The sequence below is a fragment of the Ictidomys tridecemlineatus genome, chromosome 12 (assembly GCF_052094955.1).
Source record: "Ictidomys tridecemlineatus isolate mIctTri1 chromosome 12, mIctTri1.hap1, whole genome shotgun sequence".
Classification (NCBI taxonomy): Eukaryota; Metazoa; Chordata; class Mammalia; order Rodentia; family Sciuridae; genus Ictidomys; species Ictidomys tridecemlineatus.
Genome location: NC_135488.1, coordinates 98508280 through 98531095, shown reverse-complemented (window position 1 = coordinate 98531095; position 22816 = coordinate 98508280). Strand labels below are relative to the sequence as shown.

The 22816-nt window shown below is 45.6% G+C and overlaps 1 protein-coding gene across 2 annotated transcripts in view; it reads right to left on the bottom strand.

Moving 5' to 3' along the window:
* Positions 1-22816, bottom strand: part of Alk (ALK receptor tyrosine kinase) — a 651421-nt gene that overhangs the window by 440475 nt on the left and 188130 nt on the right. For both annotated transcript variants that reach the window (XR_013429124.1, XM_040271529.2), the window contains exons 2-3: positions 20124-20243; positions 1303-1467 (exon numbers count right to left, since the gene is read on the bottom strand). Coding sequence is in view for 1 of the 2 variants with exons in the window: in XM_040271529.2 (XP_040127463.2) it covers positions 1303-1467; positions 20124-20243 (285 nt within the window). In the remaining variant the exon portion in view is untranslated. The remainder of the gene's footprint in view (positions 1-1302; positions 1468-20123; positions 20244-22816) is intronic.

The window sequence follows — 22816 nt, the reverse complement described above, 5'->3', positions numbered from 1 at the left end:
AGCCCAGGAAAATGTGTAAAAGGAAAGGCGTCTCACAGTTCTGTTATCATGACAGAGTTCAGGGCTGATGTATGCTGTAAGCCTGAGAACATTAATTATTTGTGTGTCACCTCTACCAGCTCACCTGAGCCTCTCTCTGTTAACTCTCTGGTTATGTGAACCTGAAATAATCATCCTCAAGAATGAAGCAAGCTCTGGCCATAGCTTTTGCTACAAAGACAGAAACAATGTGGGGAAAATGCCCTTTTCTAGGACTCACCACAAAAGCCATCTAGACCTGGACCCATAAGTCCAAATTGTGTGATGCTGGGCAGTTCCTCGGCTCCTCTGAGTCCTTGCTTTCTCATCTGCCCTTCTTCCCTCACAGCATTCAAATCCAGTGAGACAGTGTAAATGCAAGTGCTTTGCAAATTGAAAGTGCTACTCTGAACATGCAGTAAGCCTATTACCATTTCAGTTATTATTTCTGCCTAAAAAAAAAAAAAAAAAACAAATCAGAAACACAGGTGTCAATTTGGGGTCAGTAGAGTTTTCTGTGTCCAAGGAACTAGGAGCCCTAAGGTTTGGCTTGAAGAGACCTGAAGGCTGGACATCCCTCTCTCAAAACTCCACAAAAGCATAACAAGGACCCAGCACTTATTCACAGTCTACCCTTTCAGTCCCTGATAAATTCAGAAGGGGATGCTCCTGAGCAGCTCGGAACTACTGGAAGCACCATGCAAAACAAGCATGCAGCCTGAATATTCATAATGGCTTCGAAAGGAGCATTTAACCCAGTTCCACAGTACCTTCCAAATTAAGAGAGCCTGATTTAGCAAATAAAAAATGCAGGACACCCAATCACATTTGAATTTTTTAGTATGATTGGAAGAGCTCTTAGTATACGTCTATTCTCACTATGGCATGAGATATACTTATGCTGAGCAATCGTTCATCATCCATCTGGAATTCAAATTTAACTGGGTGTCTTGTATTTTACCTGACAACCTCCTTTCAAACAGACAAATAGATTAGCACTTTCTCCTATATCTGACCTTAAGAAATATATGTGGAAGAGTTAGGAAATCCTATTTCTGTTACTTAGAAAAATGGGAAAGGGTTGGACTGATCTTAAAATCAGAGTTTGATATTCCCTTCCTTGCCTGGTCCAAGAAGCTGTGGAGAGACACAGATATTAAAAGTAGGTTTCAAGGGAAACAGGGCAGAGCAGGAGTGAGGAAGCCTCCTCATTTCAAACAGAAATGGGCAGCCCCTTCTGGCCCTGGCCCATCCAGGACACTCTTCAGTAACTTCTACCCTTACCTCTGGGCATCTCTTTAGAAAACTCTGCCTCAGGCCCGTCCATCAGGTCCACCTGGGAGGCCTCCTCCGGGGACACGCGGCGCCAGGACCAGCTTTGGTTCCCAAGGTCATGCAGTGGGGGAGAATATTCCAGCTCACAAGGGAAGTCAAAGCTGCACTCCAGACCTGCAATGAGAGCCAAGGGTCAGTGGGACAGACTCTTTCCCAAATGCGGCCCCTCCACCCCAGGAAGCCGTCCACCTCTCATCCACAACCTTCACCTGTCTGGGGGAAGTTGGTTGTCAATTCCACAGGTGGCTGGACTCCATACTGGTAAGAGGGAGCTTAAGAGAAGAAAACGGGGGTCCTGTCTATAACTCACACGATGACAGGTGTCCAGAGAGAAGGCAGGCTGAAAAAAAGAGCTAACTGTAGGTCAGTGAGAAGCTCTGACGGTAGAGAGATGATCCGTCCTCAGCGTGGTCCTGCAGCCTACCTGAGCAACCAGCTCTCTACGAATCCGACCCTGGCTCTGAGGTTTGCCAGCTGGTGGTTGACTGCAGGCGAGAAAAATAAGCTCTCTGGCCCTCGATTTTCTCACCTGCCCATCGGGAATGATAACGTGGACCTCCTAAGTTTGCATAAGAACTCGTGGTAAAATGTATCATCTATGTTCAGTTGGAGCTCAGGAGAAGTCCTAGTCGGGCCACACCCAAATGGAACTCAAGGTCTACCCACAGTGCTGCTTTGCCGGCCCTGTAATCCACTCAGCCTCCCCACAGTGAAGAGACCAGGGTTTACTGTATCTTGGAGAGAGGTCAGGGAAAGTCATTGGGTAAGGAGAGTCACGAGAGAGAAGGGCAGGAAGAGGGATGCTCTGGGACATTGATAATATTTTTGGGAGCATCCTTGTGTCCCAATCATTCCATGTTGGCCGCACACAGTACACAGGCCACTCAGCTTCTCATGTCCCCCGCTACTCAATGTCCATTATCCAAGATGGCTGATTCACTTTGCAGATAGTAGGCTTCTCAAAGCTTGCTGATGAATTAGTAGAAGACGTGCCAAAATACAAATCATTCAGCCACCTATTACTTTATTCTCTTCCCTCAGTCATAGCGTTATGAAAACAGATAGGATGTGATAATAAAGGACAGAATATTAGATAAGGAATATGGGGAACTCAATTTCAGTCCAGGCTGGGCCAGTCACTTCTCACTTGTAGACTTTGTTTTCCTCACCAGTAAAGTAGATGATTCTAGAAACAAGCACCTAGTGAAATCTGGACTACATCTGCAGCTTTGCCAGTGATTTACTGGTCACCCTGAATAGCTCACTCAACCTCTCTGGGCTTTGAGGTCCTTAAATAGAAGATCTAGACCAGATGTTTTCTAAAGTTTCTTCTTGACTTTTTTTTTTTTTTAAAGATTCCAAAATCCTTGCTCTCCAAAGGGTTAGAGCTAAGTTGATAAATCAATCTGTGTGGCAGTGCTAATGGGTGCTAACTCCCAATTAGCATGTGTGCTTTTTAACATCTGCTTTGGGGGCCACTACTTCCCCCATCTCCAAAACGTCTGGTGTTGAGAATTTCAGAATGCGGCCGAGAAATGGGGCTGACTCTAGTGCAGACAGCTGGTGACTGGATGATCCTTTAATCACATCCACAGACAGCAGGCCTTGCCCTGAAGTGGGAGTAAAATAATTCCCACCGACACCAACCACACTACATTTAGAAGAGAAGAAAAGCATCCTTTGTGGGCTGGGAATGCAGCTCAGTGGTAGGGCCTTTGCCTAGTATGTATCAGGCCCAGAGTTCAATCCCCAGTACTGAAAAAAAAAAAAAAAATCCTTCAATTACACTTCTATTAAGTATCTTTCTGCTTCTCACCCAGTGGAGATTCATGCTCCCCAGCTCCTCTCTAGGAGCTGCTGCCCTTCTGGTGCTAAGGTTAACAGCACTCACACTCCCACCATCAGACAATCACCTTAATAAAGACAAGCTGAAATGGGTAGATCTCATCTGGGTTTGAGGCCACTTGCTGTCTAGATGTTTTATCTGCTTGGAGACTTCCTCCCTGACTCGGGAGCTGAGCTGCTGTTACACAGTTGGCCTCCAGAAATCACAGGTGGCTTTGATCTTCAGAAGGCCCCTGATTTTTGATAGCAGAATCCAAGGAAAAAATTGGCCTTGCATTTTCTATTTTGCAACACCAGAATGACTTTCAGAAAGAAAGGCATGGCCATTACACATGGGTCCTCTGGAGAGGGCCAGAAAGCTTCGTCCACACTAGTGCATGATCACGTGAGAAGATGAGAGTGCTACCAGCCCCCCAGCCATCCCACATTGACAATCATTGGTGCCTTTCTCAAAACTTCAGTGTCTGCAACCATCTTCTATCTTGATTTGCCTCCTCCAATTAAAAGATGAACTATTTCTATTTTGGACAGAGGTATGCTGTGCCAAATCAGACATTGCCTGGCAAATGTGCCACATGGGCATATCAAACAGACAGACAACCGAATATCTGCTTTCAGCACTGAGCATCAGCAATTCTTGGGTCTTTGAACTCTGGAGAGTCTGATAATCGGCTATGCTTGGGCCAGGCTCTGCCTAGTGAAACAGACTATGCAAATGTCCTGATTATCAAATGAGTTTGTTTTGAAATTCTTGCTCCAAGGCAGCCTCCCTTTAGTTGTCAAAGCCGTAGTCTCTGGCTTTAAATAGGAATGAAGTTAACATTATTGTTCATTTTGGGTGAAATTGAATTCAGCTTTTCTACAGTCTGATTTAATTTCTTATAAAACATTGAGATGCATGTGTTTTTTTTTTGTTTTCCCCTCTTTTAGTGCCTTTTGGGCAATAATTACTTGGGACCTGATTTCTATACCACCACCAGATTAAGCCTCTTTTCCTTGGGCCTTTTCTAAGGTTTTAGACCTGGGGTGCTTCTTGAATCCTTGTCCTTAACCCTTGTTGACTGGGCCTGGGAGGCAGGGACTGTAGAGTCTTTCTAGAGGGATCCAGGGCTTCAGTGAAGTGCTCAGCCTGAAGCAGCCCTATAGCAGAGGCAGGCCAGGCCCAGGGAAGAGGTGGGGAGTAACATTCATGGAATCCCTCTACTGACTGCCAGACACTGGGCTACGTGCATTTCCTATGTCACACGTCTCACTGCAGATCAATACTGAGAAGTAGCTGATGTTTTCTTCTCTAGGTGAGGAAAATGAGGCTCACAAAGCTGACCCTACTTGCCCAAAGTTCAAAGGACGGGCCAGAGGCCTGGTGAAATATACTATGCAAATGAGAATGAGACCCAGGCTTGGAAGATGCTGAAGCCCCAGTTTCCTCCATTCCTCCTCCGTGCCTTCAGAATCTCAAACCACGGCAGCTTCAGATTAAATTCAACAATGTATGAGAAACACGTGCAGTGTTTTCTTTCAGTGTTTCTTAGACCTCAATCTGCAAACTTCTTTTACGCGCAAAGGCTTATCCATTACCCTTGGGGACAGATCTAAATGTTCTCAGTGTCAGGCCCATTTTGCAAAGTGACTGTGACCTTCAGAAGGATCCAGAGATATCGACCTTATGTTATACGCCTGTTTTGGTCTCGTGGAATCTGACCACCGAAACACAGCTACAATAATGATGTGTCAAATAAAAATATATAAAAGAAAGAAAAAGACACTTTTCAGAAACCTGTGGACTACCTAGTTGAAATCACTGCTATTGACTTTGTCACTTCTATCGTGGAAGAAAGGTGAGTTGATGGAGCCTTCTGGAAATGGTTTGCCTGCCACGAAGTGTACCAAGTGCTATGGTGAGAAGGGTTGGTAGTGGAGCAGAGGGTGGTTCCAGTTCTGCACACAGCAGGTCTGTTATTTCCTCTACACCTGGATTTCGGCACTTGGAAACTGGGAGGAAAGGATCACCCAACCTCCCTGGTGCCCACCATCTCAGAAAGCCACAGATCCCCTTAGTCTCTTCCTGCAATGACCCAACAGAACCTGCAGACATTGGTCCTAAGACTCTGCCTGCTGTCATCTCACACTCAAAGGGGATTTGATTTGTCTCCAGATTCTCAATGAATCTGGAAGAAAAACCCAGGCAGGTTTTACAGACGTCTGCCCCAGGATGAGGGTCTGAGCATGTCTCTGGGCCTGTGTGTGTATTCATTCTTATCGGTATATACCGATGTCCTGAAACTCTCCCAGTATGAGTCACATTTAAAAACCTGAATTCATTAACAATTAGCTTGAGGCACTGTTTGCCGGTGAACCGTGGCCATTCAGGAGAACGTGATGGTAACTGATGAGAGGCATGCCAGGGTGGCCCTGTCCAAAGATGCCTGGTCCCCTTATCAGAACCCCTTGGCTGGGGAGGAGTTGGCAGGGACCAGCTACTCCGAACACTCTTAACCTGAGCGTGGGAATCAGGTCTCTAGGAGGTATGAGGTTACCAATACCAAGGCCACCTGGCCTGTGCCTGGAGAGCCAGTACCAGCTGCTCAGGCAGAAATGGGGCTTCCCAGCCAAATCCACGCCACGCCTGGACACTCAAGGGCTAGGGGATAATTCTAGGTCTTCTTCATAATACCACAGAAGGGTCAGAGGGAGACTTAATGCACTTTGGACACTTGGGTCTCTCCTGGGGTAGGCTTAGAAAATTCCAACAATTCTTTGTATTGATTTTGTCTTACTGACTTGAGGCCCCCCAGAAATGGCTCTTTATGCTCCCCAAGTCTCAATCTGTAAACCTAGTGTTCTCTTTATGCACCCTTCAAGACCAGCCCTCCTCCAGGTGACCACATGTGACAGGGGTTTTAAGGAGCAAAGGCCTCCAATGAGCTCACTAAATGATGTCTTTTAGCCATGGCCCAACCTAAGATTTGGAAGCAAATATTACAGTCATATAAAAGAGACTATCTATATAAGAGTCATATAAAAGGGTCTATGAATTTCATTTCGTGTCTTACTGTGAAGTGTTTCTGAAGTCAAGGTGAGGGTCCGACTTACATTCTTATTTTTGGCAGCACTGAATAGTGTGTGAATAGACCCTGGGCCCCCATACAGAGGACCTCTGTGAAGGCCTGAAGGGAGAATATTCATAATTGGTAACACATACTGGGGACTCACTGGGGTCAACACCGTGCCAGCAACCTTATACCATTATCTTATTCGATGCATTGGAAAGAGGTGGAATTCTTATTCCTATTTAACAGATGCAGACATTGGGGCTCAGGGAAGTGAAGTCTCATCTGAGGTCCTGAGCTAGAAAGTCACTGAATGGTCTTTGACTAGCTTCCTGGGATACCTGGGGCCTTGACCCCATGTCTCACAAGAAGGGGACGACGGGCTAAATGGCACAAGAGCGAGCTTCCCTCAACAGAGCCACAGTCAGCTGTAGGAGTCAAGACTCAAAGTAAGGCCGAATCACAGAAATTGGACCCCTAAAGGGACAAGCAGGACCAAGTCAGGGGCAGGGCAGGAGCAAGAGCATCTTAGCTGTCTTGGAAAGCCCTGGTACCACCTACACAAAGTCAGACCTGGGGTGTCCTAGGTGAAGAGCGGGTCAGAGTACACATTGTCAAGATCCAAGTGTTAATCCCAGGGGTTGAATCAAGGCCATACTTGCAGGGCTCAAATTGCCCATCTAGCTTTCCTGACATTTTGCCATGCTCCTTGGGTATGGTTTGGTGTCCCAAAGACAGAAGTGAGGGTGGGCTGTGCAAGATTTCCAAGGCCATTGGGATCTCTGTTCAGCAAGGGCCTGCAAGAGAATTCAATCAACTGGATTCTTAGACTTGCATGGGAAAACAAAACTATCAGGCTTGCTGATCATTTAAAATCTGGTGATATGACTGTGATTTTGTCCTGGGTTACCTTCCTGCTAATGCTAACCTATCTCTAGTTATCTGAAACTGATGTTTAAGTTCAGGGATGCACATCACCTGGCGCTGGGCCTGACTGTTCTCACTTGTTGAATGGTGGTCTCACGGTTCCCAACCCATGATCTTTTCCTCTATGTCTGTATCCATGTGTCTTATTCATTGAGTGACTTTAATATTACCATGATTATTTCACAGGTGGAGAGCACAAGACTGAGAGATTTGACTCAAATTCTGCCACCTCTCAGCTGTGGGATGGGGGACACTATGATTTTCTCTGAGCCTTGGTCACCCAGTGATGACACTAACTTCCTATAACTGCTGAAAGGTGATGACACAGATGCTTGGAATGGCGAAGTTCCTAGCAGACACTGGCCGAATTCACATAGCCCCGCTCTACCTCAACACGGTTTCCTGTTTGTTGTGAGAAATAATGTGCAGGGTGGGGGTGGGGGGGTCTTCCGGCTGCCTGTCTGAAGGAGATAATGGCAGATTTCCATTTCCTTATTTTGTTATACCATGGCAAGGTCAGTGTGACTTTTTGGTGATAATCCCAGAATCAGAGGCCACTAGAATTTGTTGATGGCATTTGAAGTCAACCATTTTTCTATTATTCAGGTGGGAAAAAAAAAAAAAAAAAACAAGGCCCAGGCAAGGGGAAAAAACTTATCCAGAGTCACATCCTGGTCATAGTTCTTCACACACAGTGTGGAGGGCATTGCCACTGGCTGGGGAGGCCATGCTGAATGCCACCTCCCCAGGGAGCACCAAGCCTGAGCCCGGCTGAATGTCAGCGTCTCTGAACCAGCAGCTTCCCCTTCCTCAGGCTCCACTCCCTGGCACATCCAGCTGGGCTAGTTTGCTTCCTGGCATACACAAATGCCAATGTGTTCCTGACAAGCCTGCTTTGTGTATTCAATAAAGAACCACACGAAGTGTCAGACATATGTGGCAATTCTTTTACAGTTGGCCTTTAGAGGCATCTGTATTGGAAGCTACAGTTCATTAAACAGAGCCTGCGAAACCAGCTTTCTAAACACTGTCAGGCCTTTAGGACTGCTCCCAGCTCTACGAAGTCCCTCCGTAGCCACCGATTCTGAGGCATGAGCCAGGGGTCTCCTTTTCTCCTGGGCTTTGTCAACACTTCACAATAGTAGACTTTTAGTGACCAGGGTCCTTGGAGTCCTCTGAGATGAAGAAACTGAAGCCAGTGATATTCTGGAACTTGCCAAAGGATACACAATGGTGGCAGAATTGGTATGAAAGTTTAGTTCCTAACCCTGTGAGGATTATTATCATTATTTAAAACTGTGGATAACAAACAAGGCTATAACTTAAGCAATTAGGAAAATTCTCAAAAATCCAGAACCTCCTGCTTTTTTTTTTTTTCTAGAATAAGCTGGCAAAAACATGCATGGCTCCGTTTCAATGATTGGAGGGCTCAACTAATCTTCAAAAGGGCTTTGTGGGTTCTCTCGTCTTTGAGGTACTCTTCTGCCAACAAATTGCTTTGTGGTGGTTGCCGGAAGCTCCCTGATGGTGGGCAGGTCTGTTCCCAGGCCAGAAGCTACAGTGAGAACAAGGTGAAAGAAAGCAACGGACTAGGAATGAAGGGGAAGGATCACCGGAGAGTTCTTGGAAAGCCTCCCAGCTCCAGGCCAATTAGCCTTGTGCTTGGGGGCAATTCACTTAACCACTTGAGTCTTGATTCCCTCATGTTTAAATCAGGGAGAATTTTAACACTAATGATGATGATATAAATAATCATTTCTGCTGTAGTGTTCTCATAAGTTAATAAATATGGACGTGCTTTCTTAGCTATATAGATGGATGCTCTCATTCCCATGGTCCTGAGACGCACACACGTTGCTTCATCTCTCTGTGCCTGAGTTTTCTCACCAGGGATTTAGCGATCCGCTGACCTGACTTGACCTTAGAGGATCCAAGTGGATGCCAACTAGATCAGGTGCCTTTATCAACTCCTAGGTGTGGGGCACTAAGGTGACTTGGAAAGCAGGTCGGGGAGTAATTAGAAGCACATACCCTGCACAGGGTCAGGCTGCACAAGTTGAAAGTTGAGCTCTGCCATACTGGGACACTTGAGGGATCACGTACTCAACCCAGGAGTCCTAAATTCCATCCCAGGCATGGATGGAAAAGGATTGTGCTCCTCCTTTCTGGATCATCTCCTAAAGGGGCACTCAGCCCAACAGTCACCTTTGATATCAATCTACCAGCTGCCATCAACATCTGGTCACTCACTTCATAACACTAAGTACCAAACCTGGCCCCTCTCCGTCCCCACCCACTAGCACAATTCATTTGTCAGGAGGCCCCAGAATTTGAAATCACTTATTTCCTTCCCATCACCCTGCTCCCTGGAATGCATCTGGAAACCAATCACCCAATTCAAGACATCTGTTTAGCTCACTTATAATCAAGCTGCAGTGAAGAAGGGCCAAGTCTCCTTCAATCAATCAATTACATAAACACAGCCTCGGAAGGGGAGGTGCATGTGCCCGAGTTTGCACAATGGGGGGAGAGGCGCAGAAAGCTTAATTCTCATTGCTCTTGTCCACGGCTGTCAAATGCTACAGATAGGAAAATGAGACTCTATGTGTAATCCCAGAAAAGAAAAAGGGAAGTGATTAAAACCAAAGTTAGCTAGTCCAGCTCCACATTTTAGAGATGGGAAAACTGAGACCCAGGAACAGAAAGTGACTTGACTAAGGTGGCATCGTCTTGGTTCTGGGAAAGGAAGAGAACCGAGACCAGAATCTAGATCGAACGCTCGGTCCAGTGTTCTCTTTGCAGTTTCTAGAAAACATGCATTTGGCACGCACATGTGAGTGTGTGTGTGGTGCAGGGGGCGGTGGGGGGGGGGTCACTGATAGGGTAAAGCATGCTCCAGAGGTCCTGGTAAAACCCTACCAGTTTCTGCCGCTGCTCAATACTACATCTATCTGAATGGTGTTCCTGAAACAAGAAGATTGAAGGGCACCGAGCCGTGTAGCGTCCATCACAATAGGTGGGGAGCCTGATGGTCAAGGGAAACTCAGAATGTGCAAAATGGCCGCCTTCACTTCTCCTCTGTCTCTGAAGAGATATAACCTCCAGAGTGTTGCAGGTGACTGTGGGATTGCTAGCTGGTGATGATCTTGAAATTCAGGCAGAGACCCAGGCTGCCCTGGCATGGACTCAGCCTGTCAGGGACTCCCAGTCCAATGAGGGAGATGAGGGACTTGCCCTTATCTGCCTCCGAGAAGGGCAGACCTGGTGAGGCCAGGGGCCCACAGGGCATGGGAGACTCTGCCTAGGAGGCCAGAGGCTCAAAGAACAGGCAACTTCTGGAGTTCAACTTGAAGGTTGAAAAGATTTTGACAGATGGTGCAGGTTTAGCAAGGAAGTTTGCTGAGAACAGAGGAGGGAATAAGATTATTCAAGATTGGCAGGGAACTAATAGTGCTTAATTTAGTCTAATTGTATAATGGATTTTGAAGCTGGGCTGCATGGAATAATAGTATGATTAACGACAGAAATGATTGCAGGTTTTAGAGGGCAAAACCAGGGACTTAAAGAGTTTTAAGCCAAAAGCTTCCATTGTCTACAGCCATGACACCAAAATCCAGAATATCAGCCTCTCCATAAATGGGTCTTCTTCCACTTGAAGGTACTCTGGGCATCTTCAAATCTGTCCTGCCAATTAGGAATCATGGTCATTTCCAGTTTACAAGTGAAAGACCAAAGACAGTGGACGGGTGGCTAAAGGTAATAAAACTCATAAGAATCAGAGCTGGGATCTCAGGTTAAAATTTTTTTCTCATCACTCTGGGCTTAGCTTCAGACAGAGGCAGCAGAGCACAGCACATGCGTGGCTACCGCAGAGGAGACGTAGACAGGACACATGGAGGGAACTAAAGACCTGTGGTTTCCAAACCTGGTCATGCAGTTCAGGGACTCTGAGAATCTAGGTTTTTTTTTTGGGGGGGGGGCGGGTACTGGGGATTGAACCCAGGGGTGCTTTACCACTGAGCCACATCCCCAACCCTTTTTGTTTTACTTTGAGTCAGAGTCTTGCTAAGTTGTTTAGGGCCTCCCTAAGTTGCTGAGGCTGGCTTTGAACTTGCAATCCTCTTGCCTTAGCCTCCCAAGCCACTGGGATTACATGTGTACATGAATCTAGTTTTTAAGGTGCTCTCTAGATGATAGTGAAGCAACTAGGATGAGCCTAGCAGTGGATTCACTGAAACCAGGGAGGGACTGACCCCCCACTAAACAATCCTTGGAACACAACACAACACTGTGGGGCTGACAGAGTCCCAAATCATTCAGATAAGATGTGTGAATTTATAGATGGGACTGACATGTGAGGAAATAATTTGTAAGCCCAGATATTGAGAAAAAATGCCATTGTCCCTACCTCTATTGAAGAGAAGCTGGGATGGGCTCTGCCAGACAGATGGCCTGGGTTTGAATCTTTGCTTTGCCACTACCCCTGAGGAGAACAATGACCTCCCTCAGCTTTGGTCTCCTCCTTTGTAAGGTGAGGCGATTTAACCAGATAGCGGTGGACCCCAAATAGCTCAAAATGTCTATGAATTTCTCACCAAAGTATTCCAGTCATCTTCCCAAATGTGCTGGTTAAAGTCCTGTTAATCTGAGCCTCTTCTAACAAAGTTTTGCATCTGAGGCTGCTCTTGACAAATCATTTCATTTTAAGAGGATTTCCTCTCATTTTTCCCACTCTTGATCAGTCATTTTCCTGCATATGTTTTGGACACATGTCTTTCTAGGTTGGTTAGAAATGCTCTGTATACAATATCTCAGATGTCCCAAAGCTGTCAAAACAAAAATTCCTCAGCTCATTCATGTCTGCTGAATATGCTTTTTTAGGTTGAGTAGAGGAGGAAAAAAAATAGCCTGCCCAAAGTTGTTAAAATCACAGCTTTGAATTCTCAACCAAAGTCAGTCCAACCTAGGAACTGTCCTCCCTTTAGATACATCTCTCTCCTGAAACCAATTAATTTGACTTCACCAATGAGGGGCTGATGGGAACTTCCCCACCTTTTATTGAAACAGATCTCCAGGTTCTGCAAGCTCTAGGTTGGGAATGGAAAAACCCAAGTCCACTTCTAGTTTTCTGGATTCTCCAGCGAATATTACGGTCTAGTGTACATTTATTGAGAATGTGACTGATTATAACACCCTAGGGTAAGTACTGTGGATATAAAAGGAAAACAGATGTGAATTCTCTGACCTCTACATGTTTATAGTCTAGAGAAATGGAGGTACAGGACCACAGGTAACAAAGACACCAGGAACAGTGTGACATCAGGGGTGTGAAGTCCTGTGGAGAGACACTATGTAAACACAAGGATAAAAGCGAGGTCCACAGCCACCAGGCTGGTCTTATTTAGAGGTCACAGCATGGTCACCAGCTGCTGAGCATGAACACCTGCTGTACAATAGCCCAAAAGAAGTTTGGCTAAATCTGACAGGCAAGCTGCATCTTTTCTGAGTCAGAGCAAACCTTCCTTGCAAGGATCCAAGGTCATCGGACCCAAGAAGAGTCTCCCTCCATAGGACTGTTGGGGTGTGGGGCGTACTGCACATACGTTGAATGTCATCATCCAATGAGTATTTAAGAAGCACCTTCCAGATGTTTGAGCCCATCACATCTGCGATAAAAATTAAATAGGTGAGAATCTCTGTGGCAGGCAGGGACACAGAGCTGGGCAAGTTGTGACATGTGTATTGGATGACGGAATGTAAGATAGATAGGCAGACAGGCAGACAGACAGACAGACAGATAAAGTGATCTGCAGCATCTTCCCCACCTTCCAGTTGGGTAAATCAGACTCACATATAATTCCTTTATCAGGTGACCTAGTTTACACTTGAACCACCAAGGAGATGAGTGACAGACTAGAAGAACCAAAAGGAAAAGCCTGTTTCATGAGATGGGCGTCACCTCAAGGGTTTCTTGGAGAATCTGGATGATCAGAAAATATTTCCATACAATTCAGACTCTGATTTCAAGAGGCGATAATATTATTCATCTTGGTTAAAAAAAAAATCCTATCAAAAATTTCCATCAAACAATTCCAAAGAGAAAGCAAGATCTGGATAGCCTAGGTGCTCAGGTAAAGCTCTGTGGTACAGGCAGGGGGCTCACCTGGCCCCAGGTTAGGCTTTACGAAGACAGGTTGAAGGAACAGAAAAACACTAAGTGGGGACTGAGAATAAGAGAATGGGAAACACGGCGAAAAGAGGAAGCATGTAAAACATATAAGGTATTCAGCAGGGTGAGGTCCTGCTCTACCTCATTTCCAGACAGCTTCAACTGATAGCGGATGGCTCTTTTGTCTAAAAACTCCTCATTCTCTCGGCTTTTGTGGTTGCACCATCTTCTGGTTCTCCTCTCTCTTCCTCCACTTCCATTTCTCATGCTCCTCTTCCTCTTCCAGCTTCAACCTGTCTTGATGCCAGGGACTCCCCATCTCCCTTATTGCCTCAGAGACCTGGGTTCACCACTCCCTCCTGGCCGTCTTCACCTGGATGTCCTGATGGCTTTTCAAATAGAACTCGTTCAATAGGGATCTGGTCCCCTTCTCCTCTGGCTCAATGTTTTGGACACCAACTCTCCTTACCAAATAGGAGATGGTGTCTCTCCTCAAGTCCATCCACTCGACGTCTCAAGCTGGGCTCTCCTGGAGAGGCACGCAGGGCCTGCTTACCCCACATACAGCCAGTCTCCCAGTCCCCTCCTGCCCCTCTTGTTCATAGCTTACTATGCTTTTCATGCCGACTCATGTCCAAACCCTGAGCACACCCAGGAGCAACTCTCTCCAGCTTCTCCCTGAGGCTCCCTCCCAGCTCCTCTTTCCCTGTGTCACAGAGCCTGACCTGTCCCTGCATAGGCCCCTCTGTCCAGGCTGCCTTCCTCACTGGTCTCAGTGTTTCCAGCTCCGCTGTCCCCATCTCCAGAATGTCTACTCCCCTGGGCCCTCTACAGAACTGACCCTTCCTCCTCTCCTCTGTGCTCCAGGATGCTTGGGATAGGCATGTGCTTGTCACAGGGTACCCAGGCCTCCTCTTCCTCCAGAGTCCCTTGAGGGAAGGAAACGTATCCCATTTGTCTTTATCACTCACTCACATGTGTCGAACACAACCAAGCATACAGTTGGTGCTCCATAAATGTTTCCACCCAGCTTCCCATTCTCTGTTTCTGGAGGCACGCTATGGGTAAAAATGATACAGACAGGTAGGGATGCAGGAGGGTTCTTCACAGGGAAGGTCAAGACTGGACCAAGGATTAGGGAGCTACCTGTCCAGGTAGCTGAAACCACGTTAGTGGGAGAAAGAATACATGGAAAGGAGACCGGGCAGCCATAGGTGTCCTTCTACTTTGTCTCTCTCTCTTCCTGTGTGTGTCCCTCCTTATCTGTCTCTGCACCCATCTCTTTCCTTTGTGTCCCTCTCTTTCCTTTGTGTCAGTGTCCTTTTGTTTCTGTCTGTGATGGTTGTTTTTAAATGGATCCCTCTCAACTTGTTTTGTCCATCTTCATGTCAGTCTGTCCACCATTCTCTTAATTCTCTTCTTTCTGTTTCTCCTGACTCAACTCGTCACTAGCGGAGCGACACACTCGTCATATTTATTGAATGGGTTTATTCATCTTCGTTTCAAAGGTACATGACCAAGAGGAGCATTTCCAACCTGTCCCTTCTAAGCCAACTTAGAAGCTTTTTATTGAATTTCTATGGATTGAGTTAGTTGACTCCCAGCAGGTCAGCGGAGCTCGAGGTGATAGATGGTTCCTGCTCCTGGGCCTTGTATGACTGCCGGCATTGCAATTCCCTTTGGGACTCAGCCTTTTTTGGTGAATGCATCCAGAGGCCTTTTGCTTATTACGTTGTAGATAACAACACAGATGCATGAGCCACAAAAGAACTCGATTCCTCAGTTCAGTGGAGCAGGGCTGGGAACAGAACACAAAGTGACCTGGCCTGTTGGGGGCAGAAGAGTTGGAAAGAAAGCTTTGGGCCCTGACAACAGACCACTAGGGAGCTGGGAGCAGCTTTTGACTGATACCAGGCTCCTGAGGGCCGGAATGGCTGATCACGGCCAGCCACGTTAAATCTGTAATTTCAGAAATGTGATCAAACTGACTTCCTGCCAGAGCCACGGAGGAAATCCCATAGGGGGCTGGAGGGCCTTTCTGTTTTCCATTTTTGATCCTGTGTTCGGTTAATATTTTTTTTTTTGAGAGAGAGAGAGAGAGAGAGGGAGAGAAAGAATGATATTTAATTTACCCAGTCTTTTCAATCAACGAAATTGATACATTAGCAGGTTGGGTGGCAGTGGTGGCAGCAGCAGGGAAAGTAATTAAAAAGTCTAATTTTTCTTTCCAAAAGCATCAGCCTCTAAATTGAATAGGTCCCCGTGGACTAGAAAGTAGACAAAGTTTTAATAGAACTTTTATTCAAAGTCCAACAATGGCTTTGTTATGCTCAGATATTGGGAAGAATACTTTCTTTTTCCAGGAGTCAATGTTCCGGACATTGGGGGCCTGGAGGGATAAAGATTTATATAAGTTTCTTAGGGCTGTCATAATGAAGTCCCACACGTTGCGTGGATTAAAATAATAGACATGTTCTCCTCCCACAGCACTAGAGGTCATATATCTAAAACCAAGGGGTTCACAGGGCCGTTCTGCCTCTAAAGCTCTGGGGGTGAATCTGGCTTATGCTTTTCTCTTAGCTTCTAGTGTTGGCTTAGAGGAGCATCGCTCTGACCTCTGATTCCATGGCTACATGGTATGTGTCCTATGTGTGCTCTGTGTTCTTATAAGCACCCAAGTCTTGTGGTATCAGGACTTGCCCTAATCCAGTGTGGCCTCCTTTAACTTAATTACATCTGCAAAAACTTTACTTCTCAATAAGGTCTCATTCACAGGTACAGAAGGTATGGGGAATCTTAATGGACCTTTTTGAGACACAAAATTCTACCTATAAGAGAGACCGTATTCTGGGGTGGAGAGGAAGAAAGGAGAGCTATACAAGACTACCTACCACGTTTAGGGAGAGGGAAGTTACCTAGCCTGCCTCTTCTTAAATTGGGAACAACAAGGCTTGGGTGCTACAGCTACACAAGGTCTTAAATATCAGACTGATCTTTCAGTCCCAACACCAGGTCTCCCAGGAAGTGTGAGTGTTCTCCCTGGAAGGCTCATCTTTAAATTACTCTGTGATATGTCTGTAGAGCCCTCAGCTTGGAACCAGAAAACCTGGGTTCACTCTTTTCTACTGCTCACCTGCTCTGTAGCTGGAGAGCACATTCATAAACTCCTTTGACCCTTGATCGACGTTTCTGTAAACACGGGATAAAAAGTAATTTCCACCCACTGTCATTTTATAACACAACTTAAATGTGAAAAATGCTTGTGAAAGGTTTTGCCAAACTATCAACAATTTTTTAAAAAAAAAAAATAAAAATTCCCTTTCTTCTGTTTTTCTGGGGTGGAACCTCGGGTCCTTCTGCTTGAAATGCTGAACTGATTCTCCTTGTACCCCAGAGTGGGCAAATATGAGGTAACACTGGGAAGGAGACCAACTATCTCGGAGACTCTAGAACTCAAGGGGATCAAAACTCCCTTTCTCAATGCCCAGTGGCCTCAATCTCTCAGCAGCTAATGTGACCTGATGGGACAGATTTTTACCTGGGGGCTAGTTACAGTCTAATCCTTTAGCTGGGCCTATAAATAAGTCCGAAGGCATCAGAGATAACGATAAAAGGAAAAACAAAGAAAAGTCTTTCTTCAGATGTCCCTCCCTCTCGAAGCCTTGGGGGAAGAACATACAGCTCTCTGCTCGTGATGATGAAATTAGCAGGCTCTTCCTCATTCAAGTCAGAGGCAAGAAAGAGCTGGAATCACTCTGAACGCCACTGAAGAGAATATATTTTACACAACATAAAAGACCCCAGCATAAATTAGAAGAAATACGGGGAGCTTTCAAAAAGGTAGGTCAAACTTTTCCCTCAAGCAGATAATTACAGGCTGGGGGTGAGTAAATCTTATGAGCCTCTTCTCCACCCCATCTCCTCTCATAAAACACGAGCGAGAAGAAAGCCACCCTCAATTCAGGACAGGACAGCCTCCCAGAGAGGACCGGCCTGCCGCTGTCCATCGTGATGTCCATCATGATTGTTGATGCTACTCTCACCCCCACCCCTCCCCCAGGGTGCAGGAGAAGACGGCCAGCCATGCCTGAAGCTCCTCTGCAGACTCGCTGAGGCTGGGGGACTCCTCACTGTCTGAAGAACTATCCCTTCAGGCAGCAATTTTCCAGTCAAATTTCTCTGCCCAAGTTTGAGGCCTTAAAATTAATGAAGTTGTTAACATTTCTTAAAATGTCTTTCCTGGCAGTTGAAAGGTGTGGATTTATTACCTACAAGCCTACTGGCCTCTTTGGCTCATCGACATGTAGGCTGAGCCCCTAAAAATACCTTGAGGGAATGAATGGGCGTAGTGACCTTAACTCTGCCTTCAGCCTGCTCAGCAATGAGTCCCTTAATGCCTGGGCGTTGAGGCCAGTCCACAGAGGCCTCTCCATAGCAATGGGCCTCGCTGCCTACAGAATTATTTCCTTGGCCTACGAACTCTGTGAAGTCAGGGCCAAGGCTTACTCGTTTTTCTATTTAATCAGTTTCAGCATCTTTGGTGACGTCCGTGTGTGTATGAGAAGGGGGTGCATAAGTCTCCACCAAATTAAACATGGTGAGAAGATGAAAAGGATCCGAAATTATTACCACACTCAGTCAAGGAGACACCAGTCAAGAATGAGCTCTTCCTCCTCCATGCATCCACACCAATAACGGCGCCGACTTTGGCGCCCTCGTCCAGCATTTGGGCGACAGCTTGCCAATGGTTTCCGTCTTCTCTATCAAGAAGGGAAATCATGAGGTCCCAGGCCACAAGGAGAGCATGAAAGTGAACTTGGGAAACATTCAGATCTACTCCTTTGCCTTAAGGGAACACAGCCCTCTACCCTTATTTTACAGATGAGGAGGGTGAGGATCAGAGAGAGGAAATAGGTTTATCAAGGCCAAGAAATGGGTAGGTAGGGGGCTTGAAAAACCATCATGGGTTTCTCCTTTCAACCTGCAACCCCTCTCAAGATGCTCCACAGGGAACAAACACATTGCTCTCTGAGGCCTACAGGAGGCAAACCTGCCTTCCTTGGGCATTCTATCTTTCAAATAGTTGTCTTCCTGTTAGAGACACTGAGTGACTTTGAGAGCAGATTCAAAAGTGTTATCTGAAGACCAGTTGTATTACAAATCTGGTTACAAAGCATTAAGGATACCAAGGACTAGATTTCAATTATTTATAGACACTTGCCCTTATCTTAAGATGACAGTGTCTGGCTTAAATATAATCAGGAAGTAATTCTTATCTGGAATCTCCTGAGAACCCCTGATCCTTCTTTCCCTCTGGGGATGCTTAGGAGGAGCAGGAAACATCCTAGCACAGAGTATCATCCTAAACTGCCCTAGGGTTTGTGATGCGTTCGTTTCTTTTAAGTTCGAAATGAAAGGTACCATTAATACGCACCAAGACTAACTGTGTTATGGATGACGGACAGCAGGTTTCAGACCAGAGCTTTTCTACAGTGAGTAGAACATCTCTGTTAGGTGCATTTTAAATAGCTCAAGCCCAAGGGCATAGAATGAGCAGCAGGAATAGGTAAAAATGCCCAGAAGGGAATCTCGAACTCAGTGCTACACTGGGTTCATCAATACTTAATTGAATCAAGCCTGATGAGAGAATTCCATCTCGGGAGGCCTTCTGAATTCATTCATTATGCACAAGGTTTTGGGAGTGCTGTCCTTGTGATGAGATAAGGTGGGGGAACAAACACAGCATAGTGCTTGCTCTCTTGGGGTTCGTCCAAAGGAGTTCCAGAGAAAGGAAAATGTTCCCTCGGAAATGTACCAGCTGTGTTCCAAACCTGATCTTTGTACTGTAGAAACCCAGCTGCTATGAGCTGTTCAGTTAATCATGGAGAACCAAGAACTCTATGCCATGTAAATATGGCCCATGTGGCTCCTAGGTTAGGATTTAGCAGGCTTAAGTGAACTGCTGAGAGAAAGAGTGAATTTAAGGGAAGAATTCTCACTTGATGGCTAGAAAACCCATCCATGTGATGATATTAAGCTCAGTTTCCACATCTGTGTAAATGGAAATTCAATCTTTTCTCCTTATTTCCAAGGGTATTGCGGAATCAAATGAGTTGAAATAATTTCAAATTGCATGTTTGGGAAACTACCCAAATGTAAGAGAGTCACTGAGGGAGACATGTGGCCTTCATAGTAACAATCCACTCTCGAGAGTACATGATCTTTAGAAACATGGTGGGTTAAAACCTTATATCCAAAAAGCAACAGTCGAGCTGAAAATAAGCAGTGCATCTAATGATTGGCAAGGGGATGTCAAGAATACCAGGTGCCACACAGCAGCAACAACATTCTTGGCTTCCTCCAGTATGCAGAATGCAACTGGAATGGCTTGGCTGGAATGGTCTGATGAGGCTAGGTGCCACTGGGAGACCGAGGGCACAATAAGATTTTGCAGGGGAGGTACCAGGGATTGAACTCAGGGACACTTGGCCACTGAGCCACATCCCCAGCCCTATTTTGTATTTTATTTAGAGACAGAGTATCACTGATTGCTTAGCACCTTGCTTTTGCTAAGGTTGGCTTTGAACTCAAGATCCTCCTGCCTCAGCCTCCTGAGCCTCTTGGAATCCAGGCATGTGCCACTGTGCCTGGAAAGATTTCTTTTTATGTAAGGAGCCCAGGGATCCCTGGAGCATCATTAATCACAAACTGAAATCCATAGTATCCTTAATTATAAGATAGGAATAGTGCCTCACAAATAACGATCAAAATACACTTACCGTATCGACTGCGATGAGACAGGAAAGGAAAGGAATCTTTCATTATCCAGGTGAGATTCCACACAAAATGGTCAGGAGGAGAAGAAGGCATGTTTGTTGGTGACTCCAAGGAGCTGTGACCTGGACATAAAAACAAAGAGGAGAATACTGATTTTGTGCACTTAGCAGGGGTCATATAGTTGTCACTCAATTATCACTATAAAACAAGTCCACAAGGGGATTTCATGATATTCATTGAAAAGATGAGGAAAAAAATGACTGAGACACTAGTAGACACTAGTAGACCATGATGTACAAGAGCAGCCAGATCTGAGATATTTGAATACTGTGACCACGGCCATGTTAAGGATCTCTGGAAGATGAACTAGAAGGCAGGCAACTCAATGGTTTGGTCTAATAGCTCTATCCAAAGTCTATTCTGCCTGTAAGAATTTGTGCAACTTTATACAGAACTTATATTCATCTTGCCCAAATAACGTCTCCTTCTCTATGCACAGACTCGTAACTTCATCTAATGTTGTTTGCTTGGGTTATTGCCTTATCAATGAGAGGGTTGAAATTGCACTCAGAAGTTATGAATACTTGACGATTATGCTATGTTCGGGGGTGGGGGTGTGTGGAATGCCAGGAGACAGGTTTCCCCACTTCCAAGAGGCCAGGGAGCCACAAAGAATTAATGTTTCCAATTTGCATGAGAGAAAGAAGGGTTGAGGGAAAAAAAAGAAGCAGAACAGCATGAGTCCATTCCTTAATAGTACCTCCAGTGGGTTTTGTGTGGTGAAAATCATTACAATATATCTACAAATCAAATGAGCGCACGCTGCATGCTCTTATATAGTTCTTCCCAGAAAATCTCCGACTCAATCACTATTTGCTAATGTTTTATGGCAGGCAAAGCTTTTTCTGTTAAAGAAGGAAGGATCTGAGAATTAGTTCCGTTTAGTAGATAGATGTGTAGCCAGATTGAGTGAGGGGAGGAGGGAAGGAGGGAAGCAGAGTTTTTTTCTGCAGCTTCCATAGAGCAGGTACCATGGTGGCCCCTTTATCCACAAAGTGCCACATGATGTTCACAGTGACACTCTTAGATGGGAATGATCATGTCCATTTTACAGGTACAAAAACTGATGGAACTGAGCCCATGGTTGCTTAATACCAACAGGTCATATTCTCCCAGGTGTGGGCTGATTTGCTACTCCAGTGGTAATTGTCAACTCATTTGGAGTGACTTTGTGAAGAAGAGGGAGAAAAGAAAGAAAAAGCAACAGGCTAGCAGAACCATTTTCCTAGCTTGTCTGCCTTGCAGTTTCTTCTGAACCTCTGCAACATTGGCTCCTTGAGTCCTATATTCCCGTCTTCAACTTTATCCGCCCCCCCCGCCCCCGCCCCAGGGCAGGGATTGAACCCAGGGCTTTGTACATACTAGCACCAAGATACATCCCTAGCCCTCCAACTTCTTTTTAGCATCAACCTAACCTCATATGCTTTAAGGAAATCTCTGTGGGGTTGCTAACTTTTGGCTCCACTGTTTCTACAGGCGCTGAACTATGGTAAAGCTGACTACAGGGCCATGAGTCCCTGCAAATGGAACAGGATGGGCATTCTAAGACAAACAAACAAACAAAACCCCAAACCCCCTGACCTCTAGCACTTCTACCTCCTCTGTCTTCCAAAGATTTGAATTGAAATTGCAGATGGCTGGCTCCTGGGTACCTGGTAGGGAGGTTTTTTTTACATTCTTCTCATTTCTGATCTAAGAGACCAGAACTAAATTGGCCACTGCCAGGTAAAACTTTGTGTAGCAATTCTACAAAATGACTCAGAGGAAATGCACTAAAAGGCCCCAAAAGCTAGTGCTAGGGAGCTGCAGGGAGAAACCATCTCATCTCACTGTCACAGCAACTCCATTTTTAAGATGGACAATGGGGCTCAGAGAAGTGAACCCAAGGCCACACGAGTTTTCTTGGGCAGAGTTAAATTTATGACACTTAAAAAATAAATAAAATATATCCAGTACATATGAATTAGGCACTCTGCCAAATACTTTAAATGTATCATCTGCTTCTTACAACCACCTTATGAGTAAGTATTATTATTTGTCCTAATTTTGAGGAAACTGAGCCTCAAACAGGTATTATGCCTTGACTATAGACACAGCCAGTAGCAAGCAGGATATCAGAGTCCACAGACCAGGTGAACCTGATGTGAAAGCCCATGCTCCTTCCTCTACCCTACCTAGACCCCCTCAGACCAGCATAGGGTGGTCCTTGGCTCTCCCCAGTGTCTGACAGGGCCCCCATGGGCAATGGCAAAGGTTGCTAGTTACCACTGAGCAAGCTCCACAGCGGCACAACAGGGTGAAGGGCCTGGGAAAACCATTCAATCAAATCCTTGCAATGACTCCCATGTGAATAAAAGCCGGCATCTCTAAATCTGACTCATCAGCTTAGCTCAAATTTTAAGTAATTTTGAAGCAACAATAAAACGTAGCCTGAGCTATATTTCCCTGTTTCCAAGTGATGTCATTGTTCTTAACCACTCTATTTGGGAATGGTATTTACTTCTTCCTGGATGTGAAGGATCAAGCAGATGGAGCCAGACTTCAGGACGCACTTATGACTCTGAGTGGGCACAAAATGGCAGATGACTTTTTACCTGGATGAGGGCCAAGTAATATAATCAGTGATACATATTTA